Source organism: Euleptes europaea, chromosome 19 (genome assembly GCF_029931775.1).
Source record: "Euleptes europaea isolate rEulEur1 chromosome 19, rEulEur1.hap1, whole genome shotgun sequence".
NCBI lineage: Eukaryota > Metazoa > Chordata > Lepidosauria > Squamata > Sphaerodactylidae > Euleptes > Euleptes europaea.
In genome coordinates, this window is record NC_079330.1 from 10,175,714 (window position 1) to 10,197,402 (window position 21,689).

Below are 21,689 nucleotides of genomic sequence, written 5' to 3' on the forward strand. Positions count from 1 at the left end.
GATTGGTTGGCTAATTTTTAAGTTTCATAATTTTGTATGGCCCGCAAATGATGTTATAAGTATCCAAATGGCCCTTGGCAGAAAAAAGGTTCCCCACCCCTGTGATAAATCAATATGAGAGGGAAGGGCTCTTTAGCGGGGCTGTGGGCATCCGCTGGCTCGGTCCAGGTCTTGCGGGCAGGCTCCCTGGGAGTGCAAACAAGCCTCTCGGCTGAGGCAACACGTGCCCCGATCCCGACGCCCTGCTTTTCCTTCATGACTCTCCGTTGTGTGCTTTCTTAGCCCCGTCTCAGGTGCTGGCCATCCACCAGGAGAAGGTGGGCCAAAACAGCGTCACCCTCATCTGGCAGGAACCAGACCAACCCAACGGCATCATTTTGGAATATGAGATCAAATACTATGAAAAGGTAATGGGCAGGGTGGCCAGGTCCCTCTTCGCCACCGGCGGGAGGTTTTTTGGGGTGGAGCCTGAGGAAGTGGGGTTTGGGAAGGGGAAGGACTTCAATGCCACAGAGTCGAATTGCCAAGCGGCCCTTTTCTCCAGGGGACCTGATCTCTGTCGGCTGGAGATCAGTTGTAAAAGCAGGAGATCGCCAGCTAGTACCTGGAGGTTGGCAACCCTAGTAATGGGCCTTGCTGACTGGGGGTGGGGGGGAGAGGGGGTGGCTTTAAAGGCAGGAGAAAGCCTTTTTTGAGGCTGTCCTAAGCTTGTTTGGGCGAATCCAGCGTTTTAATAGTTGGCTGTTTTTCTCAAGGCAGTCAGTCAAACTTTATTAAGGCCCACAAGCCCTACAGAAGCATAGACGAACGACATCAATTTAAAATTACCTGAAATTATACTGACTCATACAGTTGGAAGGGACCACCAGGGTCATCTAGTCCAACCCCCTGCACAATGCAGGAAATCCACTACCTCCCACCCACACACACCCAGTGACCCATACTCCATGCCCAGAAGATGCCCAAGATGACCTCCCCCTCGTGATCTGCAACAAGTAGACACTTCTGTGTACTCAGTAATTCTTCCAAATTCACACAGAAACAATAAGTTCAAGCAATCTCAGTATATTCCAATAGTGATCCAAACAAAATCCAACTACTGGTATCCTAATACAGTTTCACGACATTCAAGTTACAAGGTAAGATTTCACCAATATATATATATAAATGAATACAGGTAAGTATAAACATCGATATTTGGTATCTGTATAATATTTCTTTCTTTATATTCTCTCGTCAGACAGGCAAGGAAGACGGCCGTTTCGTTCTTCATCAGTTCCTCAACCTTAGTCTCTTCAGTTGATATATATTCATTGAGGTCTTACAAATTCCATTTTACATCTCCCCATGGGTAGAGAGCTGATCCTTCTGCCTAATTAGGCTAGTATCTTCCGTTCAACTTCTGAGGTTCCCTGTTAGGATACTGAAGAGACTAAGGTTGAGGAACTTATGAAGAACGAAACGGCCGTCTTCCTCGCCTGTTTGACATCTGATGAGAGAATATAAAGAAAGAAATATTATACAGATACCAAATACTGAAGTTTATTCTTACCTATATTTATTTATATATATTTTTGGTGAAATCTTACCTTGTAACTTGAATGTTGTGAAACTGTATTAGGATACCAGTAGTTGGATTTTGTTTGGCTCACTATTGGAATGTATTGAGATTGCTTGAACTTATTGTTTCTGTGTGAATAAGGTCATAGAATCAGCACTGCTGACAGATGGCCGTCTAGCCTCTTCTTAAAAACCTCCAGGGAAGGAGCACTTACCACCTCCCAAGGAAGCCTGTTCCACCGAGGAACCTTTCTAACTGGTAGAAAATTCTTCCTAATGTCTTGACAGAAACTCTTTTGATTTAATTTCAACCCATTGGTTCTGGTCTGACCTTCTGGGGCAACAGAAAACAACTGAAACAGAATGGGGGGGGGGAAGGCGAATTCATTCACACCTCTCCTCACACCTATTGCAAACCAGAGTCCTACCTTTCTATAACAGGTGTATCTATTAACCCTTCATCATCTCTCCCCCAGGACAAAGAGATGCAGAGTTATTCCACGCTGAAGTCCAAGGGCAACAGCACCACCGTCTCAGGACTCAAACCCGCCACCCGCTACGTCTTCCAAGTCCGGGCCCGCACCTCTGCCGGCTGTGGCAAGTTCAGCCAGGCGATGGAAGTGGAGACCGCCAAAGCAAGTGAGGAACCGTGGGAGGAGCACATCCAAGAGCAGGGCGGCGGGAGGGACCCCTCCCCACAAATTTAGAAACAATCCACGGAGTTTGGATTCTCCCCCCTCTGCTGCCTAAAATAGTGCATCATTCCAACCTTTTTTGAGCCAGCATGCCATTGTGAGGAGAGTGTTGGACTATGATCTAGGAGCTTGCCAAATGATCTTGGTTGGGTCGGTCAGCGTGGGGTAGTGGTTAAGAGCAGTGGTTTGGAGTGGTGGACTCTGATCTGGAGAACCGGGTTTGATTCCCCACTCCTCCACATGAGTGGCAGACGCTAATCTGGTGAACCGGGTCGGTTTCCCCACTCCCACACATGAAAGCCAGCTGGGTGACCTTGGGAGAGTCACAGCTCTCTCCCAACTCTCTCAGCCCCACCTACTTCACAAGGTGTCTGTTTTGAGGAGGGGAAGGGAAGGTGATTGTAAGCTGGTTTGATTCTTCCTTAAGTGGTAGAGAAATTCGGCATATAAAAAACAACTCTTCTTCTTCTTCTATCTCAAACCTGCCTCTGCCTTGTTGTTGTGAGGGTAGAATGGAGGAGGAGAGAATGATATTGTATGCCACTTTGGGTCTCCACTGAGAACAAAAGAGAGTATAAATATAAAAATACATGCATGCATTTATACATACATACATACATACATACATAAAAAAACTCCCTCTTCAGGCCAGATTACAAAGGCAGAGAGGTACTGTAGCTCAACAGTACAGCATCTGCTTGTCATGCAGAAAATCCCAGGTTCAATCCCCGCCATCTCCAGTCAAAAGGTCTAGGTTGGTTGTCAAACTCATTTGTTACAAGGGCCAGATACGATATAAATGACACTTGGTCGGGCCGGGTCATGCCTTGCCAGCCCAGATCAGGACTGGAGGGTGTGGCTGGCTCACGGGCCGGATAAGAGCTCTCCAGGGGCTGGATCCGGCCCATGGGCCTTATGTTTGACACCCCTGCACTAGGCAGTATGTGATGTGAAAGACCTCTGCCTGAGACCCTGGAGAGTTGCTGCCAGTCAGAGTAGACAATACTGACCTAGATAGCAGCAAAGCTGAGCTGCCTTAGACTGAATCACTGAATCAGATCATTGGTCCACCAAGGTCAGTATTGTCTACTCTGGCTGGCAGCAGCTCTCCATGGTTTCGGCAGTGGTCTTTCACAATGCCTACTGCTTGGCCCTGTAAAATGGAAATGCCGGGAACTGCACCTGCAATCTGGCCTGTGCTTCCCCTCCAAAAACCCTCAAAGACAGCAAGTTAGAATCCTCCTGCAACCTTTCTCTCCTAGTAGTTCCTCATTATGACACCACGACCGTCGTCTGGGTCTGCCTCACGCTTATCTCCGGCCTCGTCTCTCTGCTCCTGTTTCTGATCTGCAAGAAGAGGTAAGAGAGAGAAGCCCGTCTTGCAGGGCCTTCTTTGGGATAAAACGGGGCGATCAGATCCCCTGTTGTGTGTGAGTCGGCTTGTGGACAAGGAACTCTTAAATGTAGGGTTGCCAACCTCCAGATACTAGCTGGAGATCTCCTGCTATTACAACTGCTCTCCAGCTGATAGAGATCAGTTCCCCTGGAGAAAATGGCCACTTAGGCAATTGGATTCTATGGCAATGAAGTCCCTCCCCTCCCCAAACCCCACCCTCCTCAGGCTCCACCCCAAAAACCTCCCGCCGGTGGCAAAGAGGGACCTGGCAACCCTATTGCCAACTCTGGGTTTGGAAATACCTGGAGATTTTGGGGGGATTTGTTGTAAAAGTGTAATTGGTGCCGACCAGTTGTAATAGTGGGAGATCTCCAGCCACCACCTGGAGGTTGGCAACCATGTGTGTGTGTGTTAAGTGCCGTCGAGTCGCTTCCTTCCGTCTCATGGCCACCGTATGAATGAAAGTCCTCCAAAATGTCCTATCTTTGACAGCCTTGCTCAGATCTTGCAAACTGAGGGCTTTGGCTTCCTTTATTGAGTCAATCCATCTCTTGTTGGGTCTTCCTCTTTTCCTGCTGCCCTCAACTTTTCCTAGCATGACTGTCTTCTCCAGCGGCTTTTGGTTTCTCATAATGTGACCAAAATACGACAGCCTCAGTTTAGTCATTTTAGCTTCTAGGGTCAGTTCAGGCTTGATTTGATCTATAACCCTCTGATTTATTTTTTTGGCAGTCCACCGAATCCGTAACACTCTCCTAGGCTTATGTAAAGTGGAGAAGACAAAACTTAGCTGACTTTTGGCAATGATGATTAACAATCTTTGGTGTGCACCCAAACCAGACTGGCTGTTTCTATTGTAATGCAGCGTCTCTCCCTCTCTTGCCTCTCTTGGTTTGCATCCCCCTTGGCGTGTAGGCACTGTGGCTACAGCAAAGCTTTCCAAGACTCTGACGAGGAGAAAATGCACTATCAGAACGGACAGGGTGAGTGCCGAGGGGTCCTGTGATCTTCATGCATGCCCAGCGTCAAACTTGCCATGAGGCCAGCATTGGGGTAAGCAAATCTTGGCAGCTGCCAGGGCCCTGGGCCTCAGGAGGACCCAGTGAACACGTGAACATGTGAAGCTGCCTTCTACTGAATCAGACCATTGGCCCCTCAAGTTCAGTATTGTCTACTCAGACTGGCAGCAGCTCTCCAGGGTCTCCGGCAGAGAGAGGTCTTTCACATCACCTACTGCCTGATCCTTTTAACTGGAGATGCTGGGGATTGAACCTGGATGCCAAGCAGAGAGGCTCTAGCACTGAGCTGAACAGTGGCAGCTTCAAATCCGTGCCACATCCCCTACTTCTCAGCAGTGGCAACGGTAGGGGTGTCCCTTGCCCCCATGATAACTGAACTCTTGTTTCACTTCTTCTTCTGGGAGTGAGGCAGTGTAGATATGAATGCACAAAAACTAGAGGAAGTAGCATGCCTAGTAGGATTTCCAGATCTCGCCTCGCAACTGGCAGGAGGTTGAGGGGTGGCAATCAGCATCATCTGCACAATGACATCACTTCCGGTTTACGCGGAAGTGCCAGCATCATGCTGTGAAAAAGCTCTATGGTAGAGCATCCCCTCAGCATGATGCCGGCACTTCTACATATACCGGAAGTAACATCATCGTGTAGATCAGTGGTTCCCAAACTTTTCGCACCACCGCCCCCTTGGTTCCACAAACTCAACCCCAGCGCCCCCTACCCTATCCATCAACACATTTGAAGGGGCCCACCTCTAGCGCCCCCTGCTGCCCCCTTGCCTCTTAGTGCCCCCCTAGGTAATCCCACCGCCACCAGGGGGTGGTAATGCCCACTTTGGGAATCACTAGTGTAGATGATGCTGATCGCTCCCACTCTCTTCCCCCACCTGCTTCCGCCAGTTGACCAGCTTAGAGTTGGTAGGCAGCAGAAGCAATAACCGGGCAATTGGGAACTCTAATGCCCGGGGCCCTTCAAAACTTCAGCTCTACTTGCTGCTACCATTTCAGCAGTAAGCCTCAGCATTATGCACACTATGAAACACTGGGCCGGTCTTGACATTGTAGAGTGCATGGGTTGTCTTTCCAGCCTGTATCCATTTTTCCCCATTGGAATTTGAGGCCATCTAGCTAGTTTTGACAATGGAACGATTGCATTAGGAATTTGCCGCTGTCCTGGGTTTTTATTTCCAAAATTGTGTACAGTGTAGTTTGCTGCAGCTCGAAGTTCTTTGGTGCCTCTCAAGTCTACACGTTACCAATGCACATGCGCAAATTAATAATACATTGCAAAAAAGCAACCCGAATGTGATTACATATATGATCACATCAGGATTTTTGTTGGGTGTGATGTTTCATAAATACACTGCAGCACATGGGTGCATCAGAACAACACTGGACAAAAAGAATATTGCCGTAGTTGTATGTAAGGTCATCTCAAGATTGCTTTTTTGCATTGTTCTGCCAATGAAGATGTGTGTAGCAGTAATGCAGAGGGGAGAAAAGATAACAATAAACTGAAAGCTGAGGACATTCAGTTCTGCAATGAATGTTAGAAATTCTCTTAAAATGGAATGAAACCGGAGTAGAATGCCCAACGGAGCAAAAATGTTGGCCCAATAAAAGAACAGAACAGGGGGAATCTGCTTTTTCCCAATCAGAATGCCACTGGGTTTGTGCCTAATTCCCTTTCTGATTTGTACCCATAACTAGCCCCCATTTACCTGAGGTTAAGGAGGAGATCCCTGGGTCCAAAGGTGTGAATTTTAGACAAACCAAGTTCAAAGACCTCTCACTTTAAAAATCAACCACTTACTGCTAAAAATCCCCTCTGCAGGATATGGGCCCGATCCAGCATATTTTGAAATGTGTTTGCATTGCTGCCTTGAGATCTTGCTTCCCCCCCCCTTGACCCTCACTGAACTGCCCACAGTGAAATTCCCCGAGTCGAAATTCTACGTGGAGCCGCACACCTACGAGGACCCCTGCCAAGCTGTCCACGAGTTCACGCGGGAAATCGAAGCCTCCAGGATCAAAATCGAAAGAGTCATCGGATCTGGTGTGTACTCTCTCTTTCCAGCGTGGTGTAGTGGTTAAGAGCAGTGGTTTGGAGCGGTGGAGTCTGATCTGGTGAACTGGATTTGTTTCCCCACTCCTACACATGAAGCCAGCTGGGTAACCTTGGGCTAGTCACACTCTCTCAGCCCCACCTAACTCACAGGGTGTCTGTGTGGGGAGGGGAAGGGAAGGTGATTGTAAGCTGGTTTGATTCATCCTTAAGTGGGAGAGAAAGTCGACAAATGAAAACCAACTCTTCTTCTTCTTCTTCTTCTTCTTCTTCTTCTTCTTCTTCCCTGAGCAGTCCCATTCCTTCATCCTTCTGACTATACCAAATGTCTGCGAGAAAGTCCCGGGGGCAGGGTGGGGGTAGTTCTCTAGGAAAGTGCAGCCAAATCACTTACAATATTATATGACAATGAAGAAAGTATATGAACAATTATATGATAATTATATGACGATGAAGAAATTATATGAAGAAAATCCCATCCTCCAGGTGGTGGCTGGAGATCTCCCACTATTACAACTGATCTCCAGGTGATAGAGATCAGTTCCCCTGGAGAAAATGGCTACTTTGCCCACTGGACTCTATGGCATTGAAGTCCCTCCCCTCTCCAAACCCTGCCTTCCTCAGGTTCCACCCCCAAAATCTCCAGGTAATTGCCAACCCGGAGCTGGCAACCCTACCCAAAGGGTTTTCAGAGGGAGAGACCTTCAGAGGTAATTTGCCATTGCCTGCCTCTGCATCACACCTAGGGTTGCCAGGTCCCTCTTCACCACTGGCAGGAGGTTTTGGGGGCGGAGTCTGAGGAAGGCGGGATTTGGGGAGGGGAGGGACTTCAATGCCATAGAGTCCAATTGCCAAAGCAGCCATTTTCTCCAGGGGAACTGATCTCTGTCGGCTGGAGATGAGTTGTAATAGCAGGAGATCTCCAGCTCATACCTGGAGGTTGTCAACCCTAGTCATGCCCCTAGTATTCCTTAGAGGGCTCCCTTCCAAATACTAGCCAGGGCCGACCCTGCTTAGCTTCTGAGATCTGATGAGAGCAGGCTAGCCTGGGGCTATCCAGGTCAGGGCAACTTGGTCTGGTTAATATCTGGATGGAAGCCAACGGACGCCAAGTTCCAAAAGCTCCATAAATTTAAAAAAATCGCCTCTTTTTCTGGCAGTCTTTTATCAATGTGCATATACTCAACAGCAATGTAGAAGACAATAAACATGTGCGGGAACCGAAGGAGCCGAAAGCAGCAGCAAATTGCGCACGGTCCAATTAGAGAAGTAATTTTAGAAATGTTCCCAGCTAAATGGAATTCAGGGGGAGTGAATGCAGGGTGCGAGGAAGCTATGGAACAATAAATATGGGGAAAGAGGAACATCTGCTCTTGCCTCGCCGTCAGTGGGTCTGGAGGAGGGCGGCTGATTAGAAGACCTTGGAGGGTGTCCATCTGAGCATGCCGTGTTTACCCATCTCGCTCCGCAGGAGAGTCTGGAGAAGTTTGCTACGGGCGTCTGAAGCTCCCAGGGAAGAGGGAGCTGCCAGTAGCTGTCAAGACCCTGAAAGCTGGTCACACTGAGAAGCAACGTCGGGATTTCCTGAGCGAAGCCAGCATCATGGCACAGTTTGACCATCCCAATGTTATCCACCTGGAAGGGGTGGTCACCAAAAGTAGGTGTGAGATCAAGGGCAGGTATGGGGAGGATGGGTTTGAGCATATGGGAGCAGAAGGGGAGCTCTGGGCGGGGGCGCTTCTTGTGGCTCTACGAGTAAGGTTACCAGGTCCCTTTTCGACACCGGCGAGAGGTTTTAGGGGCGGAGCCTGAGGAGGGCAGGGTTGGGGGAGGGGAGGGGCTTCAGTTTCCAATTGCCAAAGCGACCCTTTTCTCTAGTCGAACTGATCTCTTATTGGCTGGAGATCAATTGTAATAGCAGGAGATCTCCAGCTAGTACCTGGAGGTTGACAACCCTACTATTATATGAGGTGCTCTATTATATTAGGTGCTTGGGAACACAGGCAGGACAATGCTGCTGCAGTTGTCTTGTTTGTGGGCTTCCTAGAGGCACTTGGTTGGCCACTGTGTGAACTGACTGCTGGACTTGATGGGACTTGGTCTGATCCAGCAGGGCTTTTCTTATGTTCTTATGGTCTAGTCATGATGCATACCTATTCTCTCCAGGATCAGAGAGATCAGCATGGCCTTTCTTATGTTCTTATGATCTCCAGCCGATAGAGTCCGGTTCACCTGGAGAAAATGGCCTATTTGGCAATTGGACTCTATGTAGGGTTGCCAATTTTTCCTGCTATTACAACTGATCTCCAGGAGACAGAGGTCAGTTCACCGGGAGAAAATGGCTGCTTTGGCAATTGCACTCTGTGGCGTTGAAGTCTCTCCCCTCCCCAAACCCCACCCTCCTCAGGCTCCGCCCCAAATACCTCCAGGTATTTCCCAACTCATACCTAAGAACCAGGCTGGCCAGTCTGACTGGCTTTGACTTCCTAAGACTCATGTCCTGCTTTGAGGCTCAGGGGACTCAAGCAGTGCTAGGCCAGAAGAGCATAAGCATCCTCTCCCCCTCTCTCTTTTGGATGTCGCCCCTCATTTCAGAGAGAGCGAGAGAAGGGAGGGTGCATGAAAGAGAGACAGCTTGTCCCTGGCTGCTGTCCTCATTTCCCTAATTGACATCATTAGCAAAACGAGCCATTTATTCCCGCTTTCTTCTCTGCAGCCGGTCATTTGAGGGAGATGAAAAGGGGTGAGGGGGGAAAAAAACCCTCAGCTTTATTCCACTTGATACCGCTGCCACGCGCGGGCCTCTGGCTCGCAGGTCGGACTCCCCCCCCCCGCACCCAAGAGCGCGGCTGCTGTTTGGAGGGGGCCATTAGCATGCACGGGGCCCAGCTGACTCGCAGCGCTTTGTCAGGCCAAAAATAGCCGTGGTCACCCTCGTGATAAAAAAGCAGGATGGCAATGGCATGCAAATATTGTGGGGGTAAATGAGAATGGCACCGTAAGGTGACCGGCAGCTGCCAGCTTTCTGGGTTCAAGATCCCGGCTGCTAGTCTGAGATGGGGCTGCTTCATGCTTAACCTCAGAACGCACCTTTCGCCCTGCTTTGGGCCAGAGGGGAGTTTTCGGAAGGTCCCCCAGCCCACCCCGTCCCGGCTGCGGAAGCCGACGGAGAGATTCTTGCGTCAAAGTGACTTCCTATTAACGTGACCTCTCTTGTTTCTTGCAGGCAAATTAGTCATGATTGTTACCGAGTACATGGAGAACGGCGCGCTGGACTCCTTTCTCCGGGTAGAACCCTCCTTCTTATTCATAGCGCATGGCTTGAGGCTGAGCGACTGATGTCGTTTGGCGGTGGGGGGGGGGTGGACAAGTGGGAGCATTTGCTGGAAGCTCCTGAGTGCCTTCTGAAGGACAGCTGTAGGTTGGAAGGGACCAGCAGGGACATCTAGTCCAACCCCCTGCACAATGCAGGAAATTCACAACTACCTCCCCCCCACACACCCCCAGTGACCCCTACTCCATGCCCAGAAGGTGACCATGATGCCCTGCCTCTTATGATCTGCCTAAGCTCATAGAATTGGCACTGCTGACAGATGGCCATCTAGCCTCTGCTTCAAAACCTCCAGGGAAGGAGAGCTCACCATCTCCCGAGGAAGCCTATTCCAGCGAGGAACCGCTCTAACTGTTAGAAAATTCTTCCTAATGTCGAGATGGAAACTCTTTTGATTTAATTTCAACCCGTTGGTTCTGGTCCAACCTTCTGGGGCAACAGAAAACAGCTTGGCCCCCTCCACTATATGACAGCCCTTCAAGAACCTGAAGATGGTTATCGTATCACCTCTCAGTCTTCTCCTCTTCAGGTTTCCCCCTTCCCCATCCCCCCAAACTTCCCAAGAAACTAGACATGGGCACCCTCCTCTGCTCAGTTTGGAATTGAGCTCAAGTGCTTGGTTTTTTGACTGCCAGTCGCATTGCCAGCCTCCAGGTAGTGCCAAGTAGGGTTGCCAACCTCCTGATAATGGCTGCAGATCTCCTGGGATCATAATTGATCTCTGGGCAACAGAGATCAGTTCACCTGAAGAAAGTGACTACTACGGAAGGTGGACTCTATAGCATTATAGACCATTGAAGTCCCTCCCCTCTCCAAACCCCGCCCTCCTCAGGCTCTACCACCAAACTCTCCAGGTTTCCAACCCGGAGCTGGCAACCGTAATTATACCTCCTTGAGGCCCCTCCCCTGCCCAAACCCTGCCCTCCTCAAGCTCCACCCCCAAAATCTCCAGGCATTTCCCAACCTGGAGCTGGCAGCCCAAACCTGAAGTTCTCTCAGAATTACAAGTGATCTTCAGATAAGAGAGTTCATTTCCCCTGGAGAAAATGGCTTCTTTGGAGGTTGAACTGTAGGCATTGTACCCCATCGAGGTTCCTCCCCAAACCCCACCTCCTCAGGTCTGTCTCCCCAAATCTCCAGGAATTTCCCAACTTGGATTTGACAATCCTAAACCCAATTCCAAGCTTGGAATGGTTTAGAAAGCCCAATGATGTTGTAAGGTATACCAAGCCCACCCCCAAGTATTATCCTACCCACCACTTTTCCAATCTCCCTGTGGTCCCACACACCCACCAGCCTCACCCAACCCACCTTTACCTGGCTGGTGTTGCTGAGGTATGTGGGTCACTGAGATATGTGCATGAGATACCCAGTGAAATGCCACAGGTTGAAAACAACAACAACAGGTTGTGAGCCAGTGTGGTGTAGTGGTTAAGAGCAGGTGGTTTGGAGCGGTGGACTCTTATCTGGAGAACCGGGTTTGATTCCCAGCTCCTCCACATGAGCAGCGGAGGCTAATCTGGTGAACTGGATTTGTTTCCCCGCTCCTACACACGAAGCCAGCTGGGTGACCTTGGTCTAGTCACACTCTCTCAGCCCCACCTACCTCACAGGGTGTCTGTTGTGGGGAGGGGAAGGGAAGATGATTGTAAGCCAGTTTGATTCTCCCTTAAGTGGTAGAGAATGTCGGCATATAAAAACCAACTCTTCTTCTTTCCAGAAACATGACGGGCAATTCACAGTCCTCCAGCTGGTTGTCATGCTGAGGGGCATCAGCGCCGGCATGCGCTACCTGTCGGACCTGGGCTATGTGCACCGTGACTTGGCGGCCCGCAATATCCTTGTCAATGGAAACCTGGTCTGCAAAGTGTCTGATTTTGGCCTGTCGCGAGTCCTGGAGAACAATCCAGACGCTGCTTACACGACCACGGTACTTTCACCTAAAGGGCACGGCGGATCGCTGCTTTGCAGCCCAGGGAAACAGGGAGGCAGACACACTCGGTTTCCTTCGTATAGAGACTTGCCTATTACCACTACTACAACTACAACTACACCAGCGTGGTGTAGTGGTTAGGAGTGGTGGACTCTAATCTGGAGAACCGGGTTTGATTTCCTGCTCCTCCACATGAAGAGGCTGTGACTCAGCGGTAGAGTATCTGCTTGGCATGCAGAAGGTCCCAGGTTGAATCCCCAGCATCTCCAGTTAAAGGGTCTAGGCAGGTAGGTGATGTGAAAGATCCCTGCGTGAGACCCTGGAGAGCCACTGCCAGTCTGAGTAGACGATACTGACATTGATGGACCGAGGGTCTGATTCAGTATAAGGCAACTTCATGTGTTCACATGAGCAGCGGGCTCTAATATGATGAACTGGGTTGGTTTCCCCACTCCTCCACATGAAGCCAGCTGGGTGACCTTGGGCTAGTCACAGTTTTCTTCAAACTCTCTCAACCTCACCTACCTCACAAGGGGTCTGTTGTGGGGAGAGGAAGGGAAGGAGATTGTAAACCGGTTTGATTCTCCTTAAAAGGTAGAGAAAGTCGGCATATAAAAACCAACCCCTCTTCTTCTTCTTCTACTACTACTAGTTGTTACTAATTACTAGTATGACTAGTATTTACTAGTGCTGGAACTAGTTACTACTACTACTGCATCTCTCCCCACTCATGCTGCTAGGATGTAGTAGTAGTATTTCTAGTAGTAGTAGTATATCTTAGGAGTCATGGGGTAGGGAAAATGCACCTCCATTCCAACAGCTCAGATTCCTCAGCCTTTCCTCAGTGCCTCTCCAGCCTGAAGAGAACCACCAACAAATTGCCGTCACTGAGCTGAGACGGAGAGAGGCAGGCCAAGGAAGGAGCAGGGGTCCCTCCTCCGTCAACCCCTCCAAGGCTTCGCCCTGTGAGGGAGACCCCTCGGTTGCTTTTCTCAGACAAGGGAAGCTCCAAGGAATTGCTGGGGAACCTCAGCTCCCCATAGCTGAAGAGGGCTTTCTAGGTTGGCCCGTGGTTTGGACGTAAACGGGGAGGGGGAAGCGAAAGGGAAGAGAGAACCCCTCTGCCGCAGCTCTCCCCACTCATGCTGCTAGAGTGTAGAAAGAAGCAACCCTTACAGCCACTAGGGAAACTATACCTGAGCTTTGCCTGCTGGGATTCCGTGGTGATGTATTATGTATGCGCAGTCTACATTTCGCCAAGGATTTAGTTCCCTTCCTCCACTGTGGGAGTGAACGGGGAATGTAATTTTTTTTTTTTTACGCGTAGCGATGGGTTCCCCTAGGCAAGCGGAAACATCCCTCCCATTTCTGCCTTGCCCCATTGTGTGTGTTTTTGTTATCCGCAAGCTGAGCACTCTACTACCAGGTATGGTGATACCACTTTCTGACAGAAGTGCTCCCACACTGGTTGAGATTTTAAAGAAGTTGATACAATAAAAGATATCAGAGGACAGGAGATATATGTCCAGGCACGGCCAAGGGGTACCTGGCTGCTTTCTGTCCTCCCTCTGATTGACTCATCAATGCAGTTGGGAAGAAGCTGTGGCTCAGGCTGTGGCATCTGCTTGGCATGCAGAAGGTCCCAGGTTCAATCCCCGGCATCTCCAGTTAAAGGGACTAGGCAAGTAGGTGATGTGAAAAACCTCTGCCTGAGACCCTGGAGAGCTGCTGCCAGTCGGAGTAGACAAGACAGACTTTGATGGACCAAGGGTCCGATTCAGTAGAAGGCAGCTTCATGTGTTCATGTGTTCAGTTGGAAGCTTGAGGGAGGAGAGATCTCAGCTGGTGCTGGATACAGGCATGTAGGTTTATCTGGCTGCCATCTCCCTCTAGGTATCTGGAATGAGAATGCTTGAAAACTCATTGCCCTGCACTTTGCATTTCAGGGTGGGAAGATCCCCATTCGGTGGACAGCTCCGGAAGCCATCACATACCGAAAGTTCTCCTCGGCCAGTGACGTGTGGAGCTTCGGCGTCGTCATGTGGGAGGTGCTGGCCTATGGGGAACGGCCTTACTGGAACATGACCAACCGGGACGTAAGAAAGACAGCTGTGCTTGCTTAAGAAAAGAGAGTTGTTTAAGAAAAGAGAGTTTGCTCAGAAGCCATGCTTGGAAAACGCAATAGGGAAGGGAATCATAGAATCATAGAGTTGGAATCATAGAATTATAGAGATGGAATCATAGAATCATAGAGGTGGAAGCGACCATTGTGGTCATCTATTCTAACCCCCTGAACAATGCAGGAAATTCACAACCACCTCCCCCCCACACCCCCAGTGACCCCTACTCCATGCCCAGAAGATGGCCAAGATGCCCTCTCTATCATGATCTGCCTAAGGTCACAGAATCAGCATTGCTGACAGATGGCCATCTAGCCTCTGCTTAAAAACCTCCACACGGTTTGTGACACAGCAGGTGAGGGCTTCACAACCCACCTCAAGAGGGGTTTGAGGACCACCATTGTAAGCTCTTCAGGGGCTTTATGGCCAATGTCAGAAGAATTAACTCTGAGAGTGAGATTAACTTAGTGATCTGACCCCACAGGGTAATGCTTATGTTAGCCCAACCTCCTTTGTAGGTCATTCAATCTGTGGAAGAAGGTTATCGGCTGCCTGCTCCCATGGGCTGCCCCTCGGCCCTCCATCAGCTCATGCTGGATTGCTGGCAGAAGGACCGCAATGACAGGCCACGCTTCTCCCAGATTGTGGGCGTCCTGGATAAGCTTATCCGCATCCCGCAGAACCTGAAGTGTACATCTACTGTTAATCGGTATGTGGTCTCTAACGAAGTGGAGATTTGCTTTTGTGCCACGGAGAGCTGCCCATCCAAGCCAGGCTTGTGTGGAAGTTGGCAAGGCCCCACAAACAGCTGCTCTCCCTAAATTCTGCTCATCCAGATTCACCCCCAGATGTTGAAGTTACCTGGTCTTGTTTTCCCCCAGACATTGAAGTTACCTGGTCTTGTTTCCCCCAGACGTTGAAATTACCTGGTTTTGCCCCCCCCAGACGTTGAAGTTACCTGGTCTTGTTTCCCCCCAGACATTGAAGTTACCTGGTCTTGTTTCCCCCCAGACATTGAAGTTACCTGGTCTTGTTTCCCCCCAGATGTTGAAGTTACCTGGTCTTGTTTCCCCCCAGACGTTGAAGTTATCTGGTCCTGTTTCCAAAGAGGAACTGTCACACTAGAAATCTTCCTCTATTCCATTTTTAACTTCTGGATTTTGTACACATGTCGTCTGCCGCTGCTCTCCATTCCTTCAGTTCCTTCATGTATTTCCTTCCCCCACCTGATTACAATACAGAAACGTAAATGTGCCTTGGTAAAACACTGCAAAAAAGCAACATTGGTGTGGCTGTACATGATTCTTTTGGTGTGGTGTTTTACCAACATTCGGGAGTACATGTGTGCATCAGTAAAACAGTGCAGACGCTTGACACAGTGCAAACGTGTTGATGGAATGATGTCATTTTGATCAATATGGCAACCTGGTATTGTGTTTCTAGGCCTCCTTGAGTCTTCAGAGAAAGGCAAGGGACACATCTTTTTATTAATACAGAGATGCTAAAAAAAATTGTAGTGTTTTACCAATGCACATGTACATGTCCAGATGGTAACAAAAAGGGCAGAAATGCAAATGAACTGAAGGCTGCAGTCAACTGTGGAGGACCCAGTTCTGGGATTAAAATCCTCCAAATGAAACCCAGAATTCAGGAGGAATGGATGCTAGGGCAGTGCACACCCATGAGAACCATAAGGGACCAGAATGAAGAAAGTGTACTCATCCCTTCCTGCCAACCTGCATGCGCCCTTCTCAGTGAGATCCCTTTCCTGCCCGCCCTTGTCCTGGAAATGACCATAGCAGTGACCTCAGAAAAGGCAGTGAGTGAGTCTAGCTGCAAGGAAGAGACTTGCAGTGAATCGAGAGCACCTGTTTCTCATGAGTTGACCCATATTGTGTAAGGGGATGGTCGAGATGCCCAGTGGCTACGGAAACCCCTACCCAAGCCTCTGTGCCAGAGAAGATCTTGTGCCTTCCCTCCCCACCCTTTGCCCCTATTTAATTTTATTCTTCGCCATTACTGCATGTAGACAAGACAGAACTGGAACCTACCCCTCCCTTCCAGGTTCACCCAAACCATCTCGGAGCGAGCGTGCATAGATTTCACCAGCTGCAGTTCCGTTGAAGACTGGCTGGACTCCATTCGGCTGGGGCGATACCAGGAGAACTTTGCCTTGGCTGGCTACACATCCCTGGGGCTGGTGATGCGGATGAACATCGAGTAAGTTCTTGTGCCATGATTTGGCCCAGATGAGCAGCCATTACTGTCTTGCTTCCAGACATAATGCTGACACTTTGTTGTCACGTGGTGTAGTGGTTAAGCGCAGTGGTTAGGAGCGGTGGACTCTAATCTGGAGAACCGGGTTTGATTCCCCACTCCTCCACATGGAGCCAGCTGGGTGACTTTGGGCCAGTCACAGCTCTCTTAGAACTCTCTCAGCCCCACCTACCTCATAGGGTGTCTGTTGTGGGGAGGGGAAGGGAAGGAGATTGTAAGCCGGTTTGATTCTTCCTTAAGTAGTAGAGAAAGTCGGCATATAAAAACCAACCCTTCTTCTTCTTCTTCACCCCTCTGATCTAGCATCTCTGGCTTAGTTGTATTGATGACCACTCAGGTGGTTCTCAAAGCAGCCCTTTTCTCCAGGGGAACTGATCTCCATCATCCAGATGGAGTCTGGCAAGCCTATCTACCACTGTCTACCCTGCCCTACCCCACCCTCTTTCAGGGAGGTGATCCTGCTCTTCAATGCAACAAGCAAAGCCGGACCTTCTCTTCTCTTGACAAGGAGTGACCTGCACATAGAATCAACATTTTCATCATAGTTTGATTGCCCTTGCCAAATTATCAAATGGGGGAGATGAAAATTATTTCAGGATGCCCCCACACACCTCAGCCCTAACAGAATCATAGAAACATAGAGTTGGAAGGGACCACCAGGGACATCTAGTCCAATCCCCAGCACAATGCAGGAAATTCACAACAACCTCCCATCCCCACCCCCCCAGTGACCCCTACTCTATGCCCAGAAGATGGCAAAAAAAAAAAAAAAAAAAAAAAAAAAAAAAACCTTCAGGATCCCTGGCTAATCTGGCCTGGAGGAAAATTGCTTCCTGACCCCAAAGTGGCAAATTGGCATTTCCATGGGCATGTAAGAAAGGGCCACGAAAGCCAAAAATTGATGCAACCCTTCCTGCCCTCCCTCTCATGATCTGCCTAAATTCACAGAATCAGCCTTGCTGGCAGATGGCCATCTAGCCTCTGCTTAAAATCCTCCATAGAAGGAGAGGCCACCACCTCCTGAGGAAGCCTGCTCCACTGAGGAACCGCTCTAAGAGTCAGGAAGTTCTCCTAATGTTTAGCCGAAAGCTCTCTTGATTTAGTTTCAGCCCATTGGTTCTGGTCCAACCTTCTGAGGCGACAGAACCTTTGGGTCTTCTTTGATCCCACCTGAGGCTGTGTTTTGCTTCCACAGAGACGTGCGGAACTTAGGCATCAGCCTCGTGGGACACCAGAGGAAAATTCTGACCAGCATCCAGATCATGCGGTCGCAGCTGCTCAGCACCATGGGCTCCAGGAGACATCTGTGAAGGCCCTTCCTGCTGAACTCCAGATGCTGGCTTCGCCGTCTCCCTCAGTTGGTTCCCGCTGGCTAACTGCACTGAAAAGAAGTCCTCGAAGCATGGAGGCAAGGCGCCCACTCCTTCGTCGATGGTGGAAGCCATGAGATTCTGGCTGGATGGACACAAAAAATGGTCTGCTTCCTGGGGAAGGGAGAAGGGACCACACCAAAGTCCACAAGTTCGCCCTTGCGGAGGACCTCCTCGGCGTTGCAGTTTCCATGGCCAGCTCAGACATGATTTGCCATTGGGGGAAGATGACTAAGGACCACAGCTAGGCTCACCTCTGCCATGCATGTTGGGCCTAAAAGTTCTGGGACAGAGAAGGACAATCAGGGTTCTCGAGGCTCTTCAAGGGCTGTTCATTTTGTCGCAATAGATCCTTGTGCTCTGAAAGGCACCCGAAACTATCCTCCCTCACGGGGAAAGGGGGCACGGTCTCACCAGGACCCATGCGGGCGGAGAAAGAGGACTGCAGATTCCTCTTCTGCTCCCTGGAACAGTGCAGACTCCCTCGAGGGTGGAAAACATTTGCCAGAAGGAAGCAAAGCCAACCAGCCCACCACCCCTAGACTCTACCAGATGTTGACACCACGAGCTCAGGATTTCAGGCCGCACACTCAGGTTTCCTAGATTCCAGTTTACCACCACCATCCTCCTGAGATACTCAGTCTGGGTGGCCACGGCAGGCAAAGGGCTGCCTGGGGGGGAAAAATCCTGTCTGTTCTTCCACTGCTGCTCCAAGCCAAGATCTTCACCTACTCACGTTTGTTTACCCCGTGCAAAGTTGCTAAACTTCCAAAATCAGAGTGGGACACACTTCCTTACGCTTGGCTTTGTCCTGCTTAGCGAGGACGTATCACAGTCTTCCTGGTTTTATAATTGTGGAGGGTGGTGGTCGACAGGGATTCCATGGGGTTTCTGGCTCCAAACATAATATTCGGGTCTGGGCAATCCTGTTATTCTCCAGTGGTCAGTCTATCCCTCTGGCAGGCCAGACACTCTATTATAGGATGCCGTATTCCCTTTTGGGGAGGGATTGAGCGGTCCCAGGAGGGAAAGGCATGAGACAAGTAGGGCAGGACTAAGACTCCGGCTTCCTCACGACCTTCCCTGTAAATAGGATTTACTACCATGGTTCCAAATTGATTCTCGTTTATTTTTTTGTTGAATGAGCAAAAATGACCCCATGTCACAGACTCCCCATCCCTGACAGGGAAACACCAACATGAGTCCATCTTTTTTGAGTCCTCGCTGAGTTCCTCAGAATAAGGGCATCAGCACTTTCCCAGAACTGGGCGAGGCCACGGCTTAGTGGATGAGTGCACCATTTGCACTCAGAAGGACCCAGGTTTGAGTCATGGAAATGGGAGTAGGCACATTTTCTAATCTGAAACCCACATGTGGGACTTCACCTGACTTTGGGGTCCTGACTTGGTAGCGGGGTCTTCTTTTTCCTGGCTTCTGCAGTCTTATGAACACTTGAACACATGAAGCTGCCTTATACTGAATCAGACCCTTGGTCCATCAAAGTCAGTATTGTCTACTCAGACCGGCAGCGGCTCTCCAGGGTCTCAGGCAGAGGTCTTTCACATCACCTACTTTCCTAGACCCTTTAACTGGAGATGCTGGGGATTGAACCTGGGACCTTCTGCATGCCAAGCAGATGCTCTACCACTGAGCCACAGCCCCTCCCCTAGAGAACACATGAAACTACCTTATACTGAATCAGACCCTTGGTCCATCAAAGTCAGTCTTGTCTACTCAGACTGGCAGCGGCTCTCCAGGGTCTCAGGCATAGGTCTTTCACATCCCCTACTTGCCTAGTCCCTTTAACTGGAGATGCCGGGGATTGAACCTGGGACCTTCTGCATGCCAAGCAGAGGCTCTACCACTGAGCCACAGCCCCTCCCCTTCGACACGTGTGGGTGAGCAAGGGTTGACAGGGACCGACCTGAGCTTGCTGCCTGCTAGAGGCAGAGACCCAGGATTTAGTGAGGCCATAATTGAATAGGAGAGCACATGCCTTGCCTATAAAAGGTTCCAGCTCCAATCTGTGGCTTCTCCTATGAAAGGACATTTTTCTGCCTGAGGGCCGCAGGAGAGATTTGACCCATTTTCAAGTTCCCTGTTCCTTCCGGCTCATCCGTGTTTACAACACTCGCCATCTGGCCAGGGAAGAACAACCTCCTGTCCCTTTAATAGAGTTTTAATTTGCAGAAATGGGCAGCTGAAGATTATCACAGCATGGAGCTGTCGCCTGATAACTGCTGCAGATCAAACTCATACGAAAGGGAAAGCTACCGAGATCAGTTTCAAAGTTGTCAACCTGAATGTTTACACTGGCCTTTTATGCAGGGACGTTTCCCCATGGTCCCCCCCCCCAACTGCTTTGGGGCTTCCTTTTGATTATGCATGCCTTTTCCGCCCATCAGAGGTCGCATGTTTTGCCTGTGTTTTCTGGATGCTGTTTTAGCCAACATCTGGAAAATGGAGGCAAAACGCGCAGGGAAAGCAAGGTGACCTCTGACCGGCAGAAAAGGCATGCATAATCAAAAGGAAGCCCCAAAGCAGTCGGTAACTGTGGGGAAACATCCCTGCTAGGGGTGCGCACCAATTTTTTTCTGGTATTTTTGGGTTTGGGTTTATTGAACCTGAAAATTTTCAAGAATCCAGAAACCCCGGATTTTTCAAAAAATTTCGGCTTAGTGAACCCGAACCTGAAAAATACCGGAAAAATTCGGGGAGCGGGGAGCGCTTTGTTAAGATCCACCCTGCCAAGCCTGGCAGCGTGGGCCTACGTGAAGCTTCCCCCGCCTGCCTGAAGCAAGGAGAACTTTTTCCTTTCAAGGGAGGGAAATAGCTGAACCCAGAAAAGCCGAATATATTTTTGGCTTATCCCAGAATCACCCATTTCGGCTAGGATATTTTCCCTCCTTTTTTGCATCCAGTAAAACCCAAACCCGAAAAAGCCAAAATGGATTTTTTTCAGGAGGGTTTCAGTTCGGGTTTTACTGAATGCACCGCCCTAGTCCCTGCATAAAAGGCCATTCTGCCCCACACTGCCTCTCTTCATGGCTGCTGAGTTGCTTATATAGTCCCGGGTAGACAGTACTGGACTAAATGGCCAGTGGTCTGATCCGGTAGCTTCACATGATCCATTTGAGCTGATCTGTGGGCAGGTGGGGCTGGAGATTCACCAGACTCCGGAAGGGAAATGAGAGCCATGATCTGAATGCAATAATCAGGACTAAATTTAGCCGTCTCTGCAGGGCAAAATGATACCACCTCAGTTCTTCTCTACAGTTGTATAGCAGCCTCTTTTTGTTTTCTTCCTATGGAAGGACTATTATTAAGTGTGTGTGTGGGGGAATAATTCAATATGTTGTTTTAAAACTTACCTCCGGTCGGTGGAGAAAACAACTCTGCCAGCCTCTGGCGAATGGCCAGGGCTCTCTGGAACCCAGGACTTGCATAGTGAGCACAGAAAGTGAGCCAGTTTCGAAGTGACTCCTGGGAAGAAGGAGGAAGAGGATGGATGCAAGGAGTGGAAGCTGCTGGACAGACTTCGCTCCCCAGAATGGCATTGGTTTGTCCCAGGACCTGGGGGTGGGGTGAGTTGGGGGTTATTACCAAGCTGCTGTGGGGAGACTCATCCGTGCTGCTCTTTCTATTCCTGTCCCTCAGAAAATAAACTCTTCCATTCACTGCCTGCCTCCTTGTTCTCATTGACTGTCTTTGGTCTCCTGTTGCCAATCTCCAGGCGGGGCCTGGAGACCCCCCCCCAGAATGACAACTGCTCTCCAATGTTCCCCTTTAGCAAATGGCTGCTTTGGGGGGGGGGGAGCTCTGAGGCATATTTAGGGTTGTCAGGTCCCTCTTCGCCACTGGTGGGAGGGTTTTAGGGTGGAGCCTGAGGAGGCCGAGGTTTGGGGAGGGGAGGGACCAATGCCATAG

General features: G+C 49.8%; 1 protein-coding gene across 1 annotated transcript in view; it reads left to right on the plus strand.

Annotated features, from left to right (window-relative positions):
• The window catches only part of EPHA8 (EPH receptor A8), a 63,392-nt gene extending 45,690 nt beyond the window's left edge, over window positions 1–17,702 (plus strand). The window contains exons 6-18 of the mRNA XM_056865275.1: window positions 283–407; window positions 2,037–2,199; window positions 3,521–3,614; window positions 4,567–4,634; window positions 5,426–5,464; window positions 6,597–6,722; window positions 8,203–8,388; window positions 9,958–10,019; window positions 11,783–11,992; window positions 13,942–14,091; window positions 14,634–14,824; window positions 16,180–16,335; window positions 17,588–17,702. Coding sequence (XP_056721253.1) covers window positions 283–407; window positions 2,037–2,199; window positions 3,521–3,614; window positions 4,567–4,634; window positions 5,426–5,464; window positions 6,597–6,722; window positions 8,203–8,388; window positions 9,958–10,019; window positions 11,783–11,992; window positions 13,942–14,091; window positions 14,634–14,824; window positions 16,180–16,335; window positions 17,588–17,702 — 1,685 coding nt within the window. The remainder of the gene's footprint in view (window positions 1–282; window positions 408–2,036; window positions 2,200–3,520; window positions 3,615–4,566; window positions 4,635–5,425; window positions 5,465–6,596; window positions 6,723–8,202; window positions 8,389–9,957; window positions 10,020–11,782; window positions 11,993–13,941; window positions 14,092–14,633; window positions 14,825–16,179; window positions 16,336–17,587) is intronic.
• The last annotated feature ends 3,987 nt before the right edge of the window (window positions 17,703–21,689 follow it).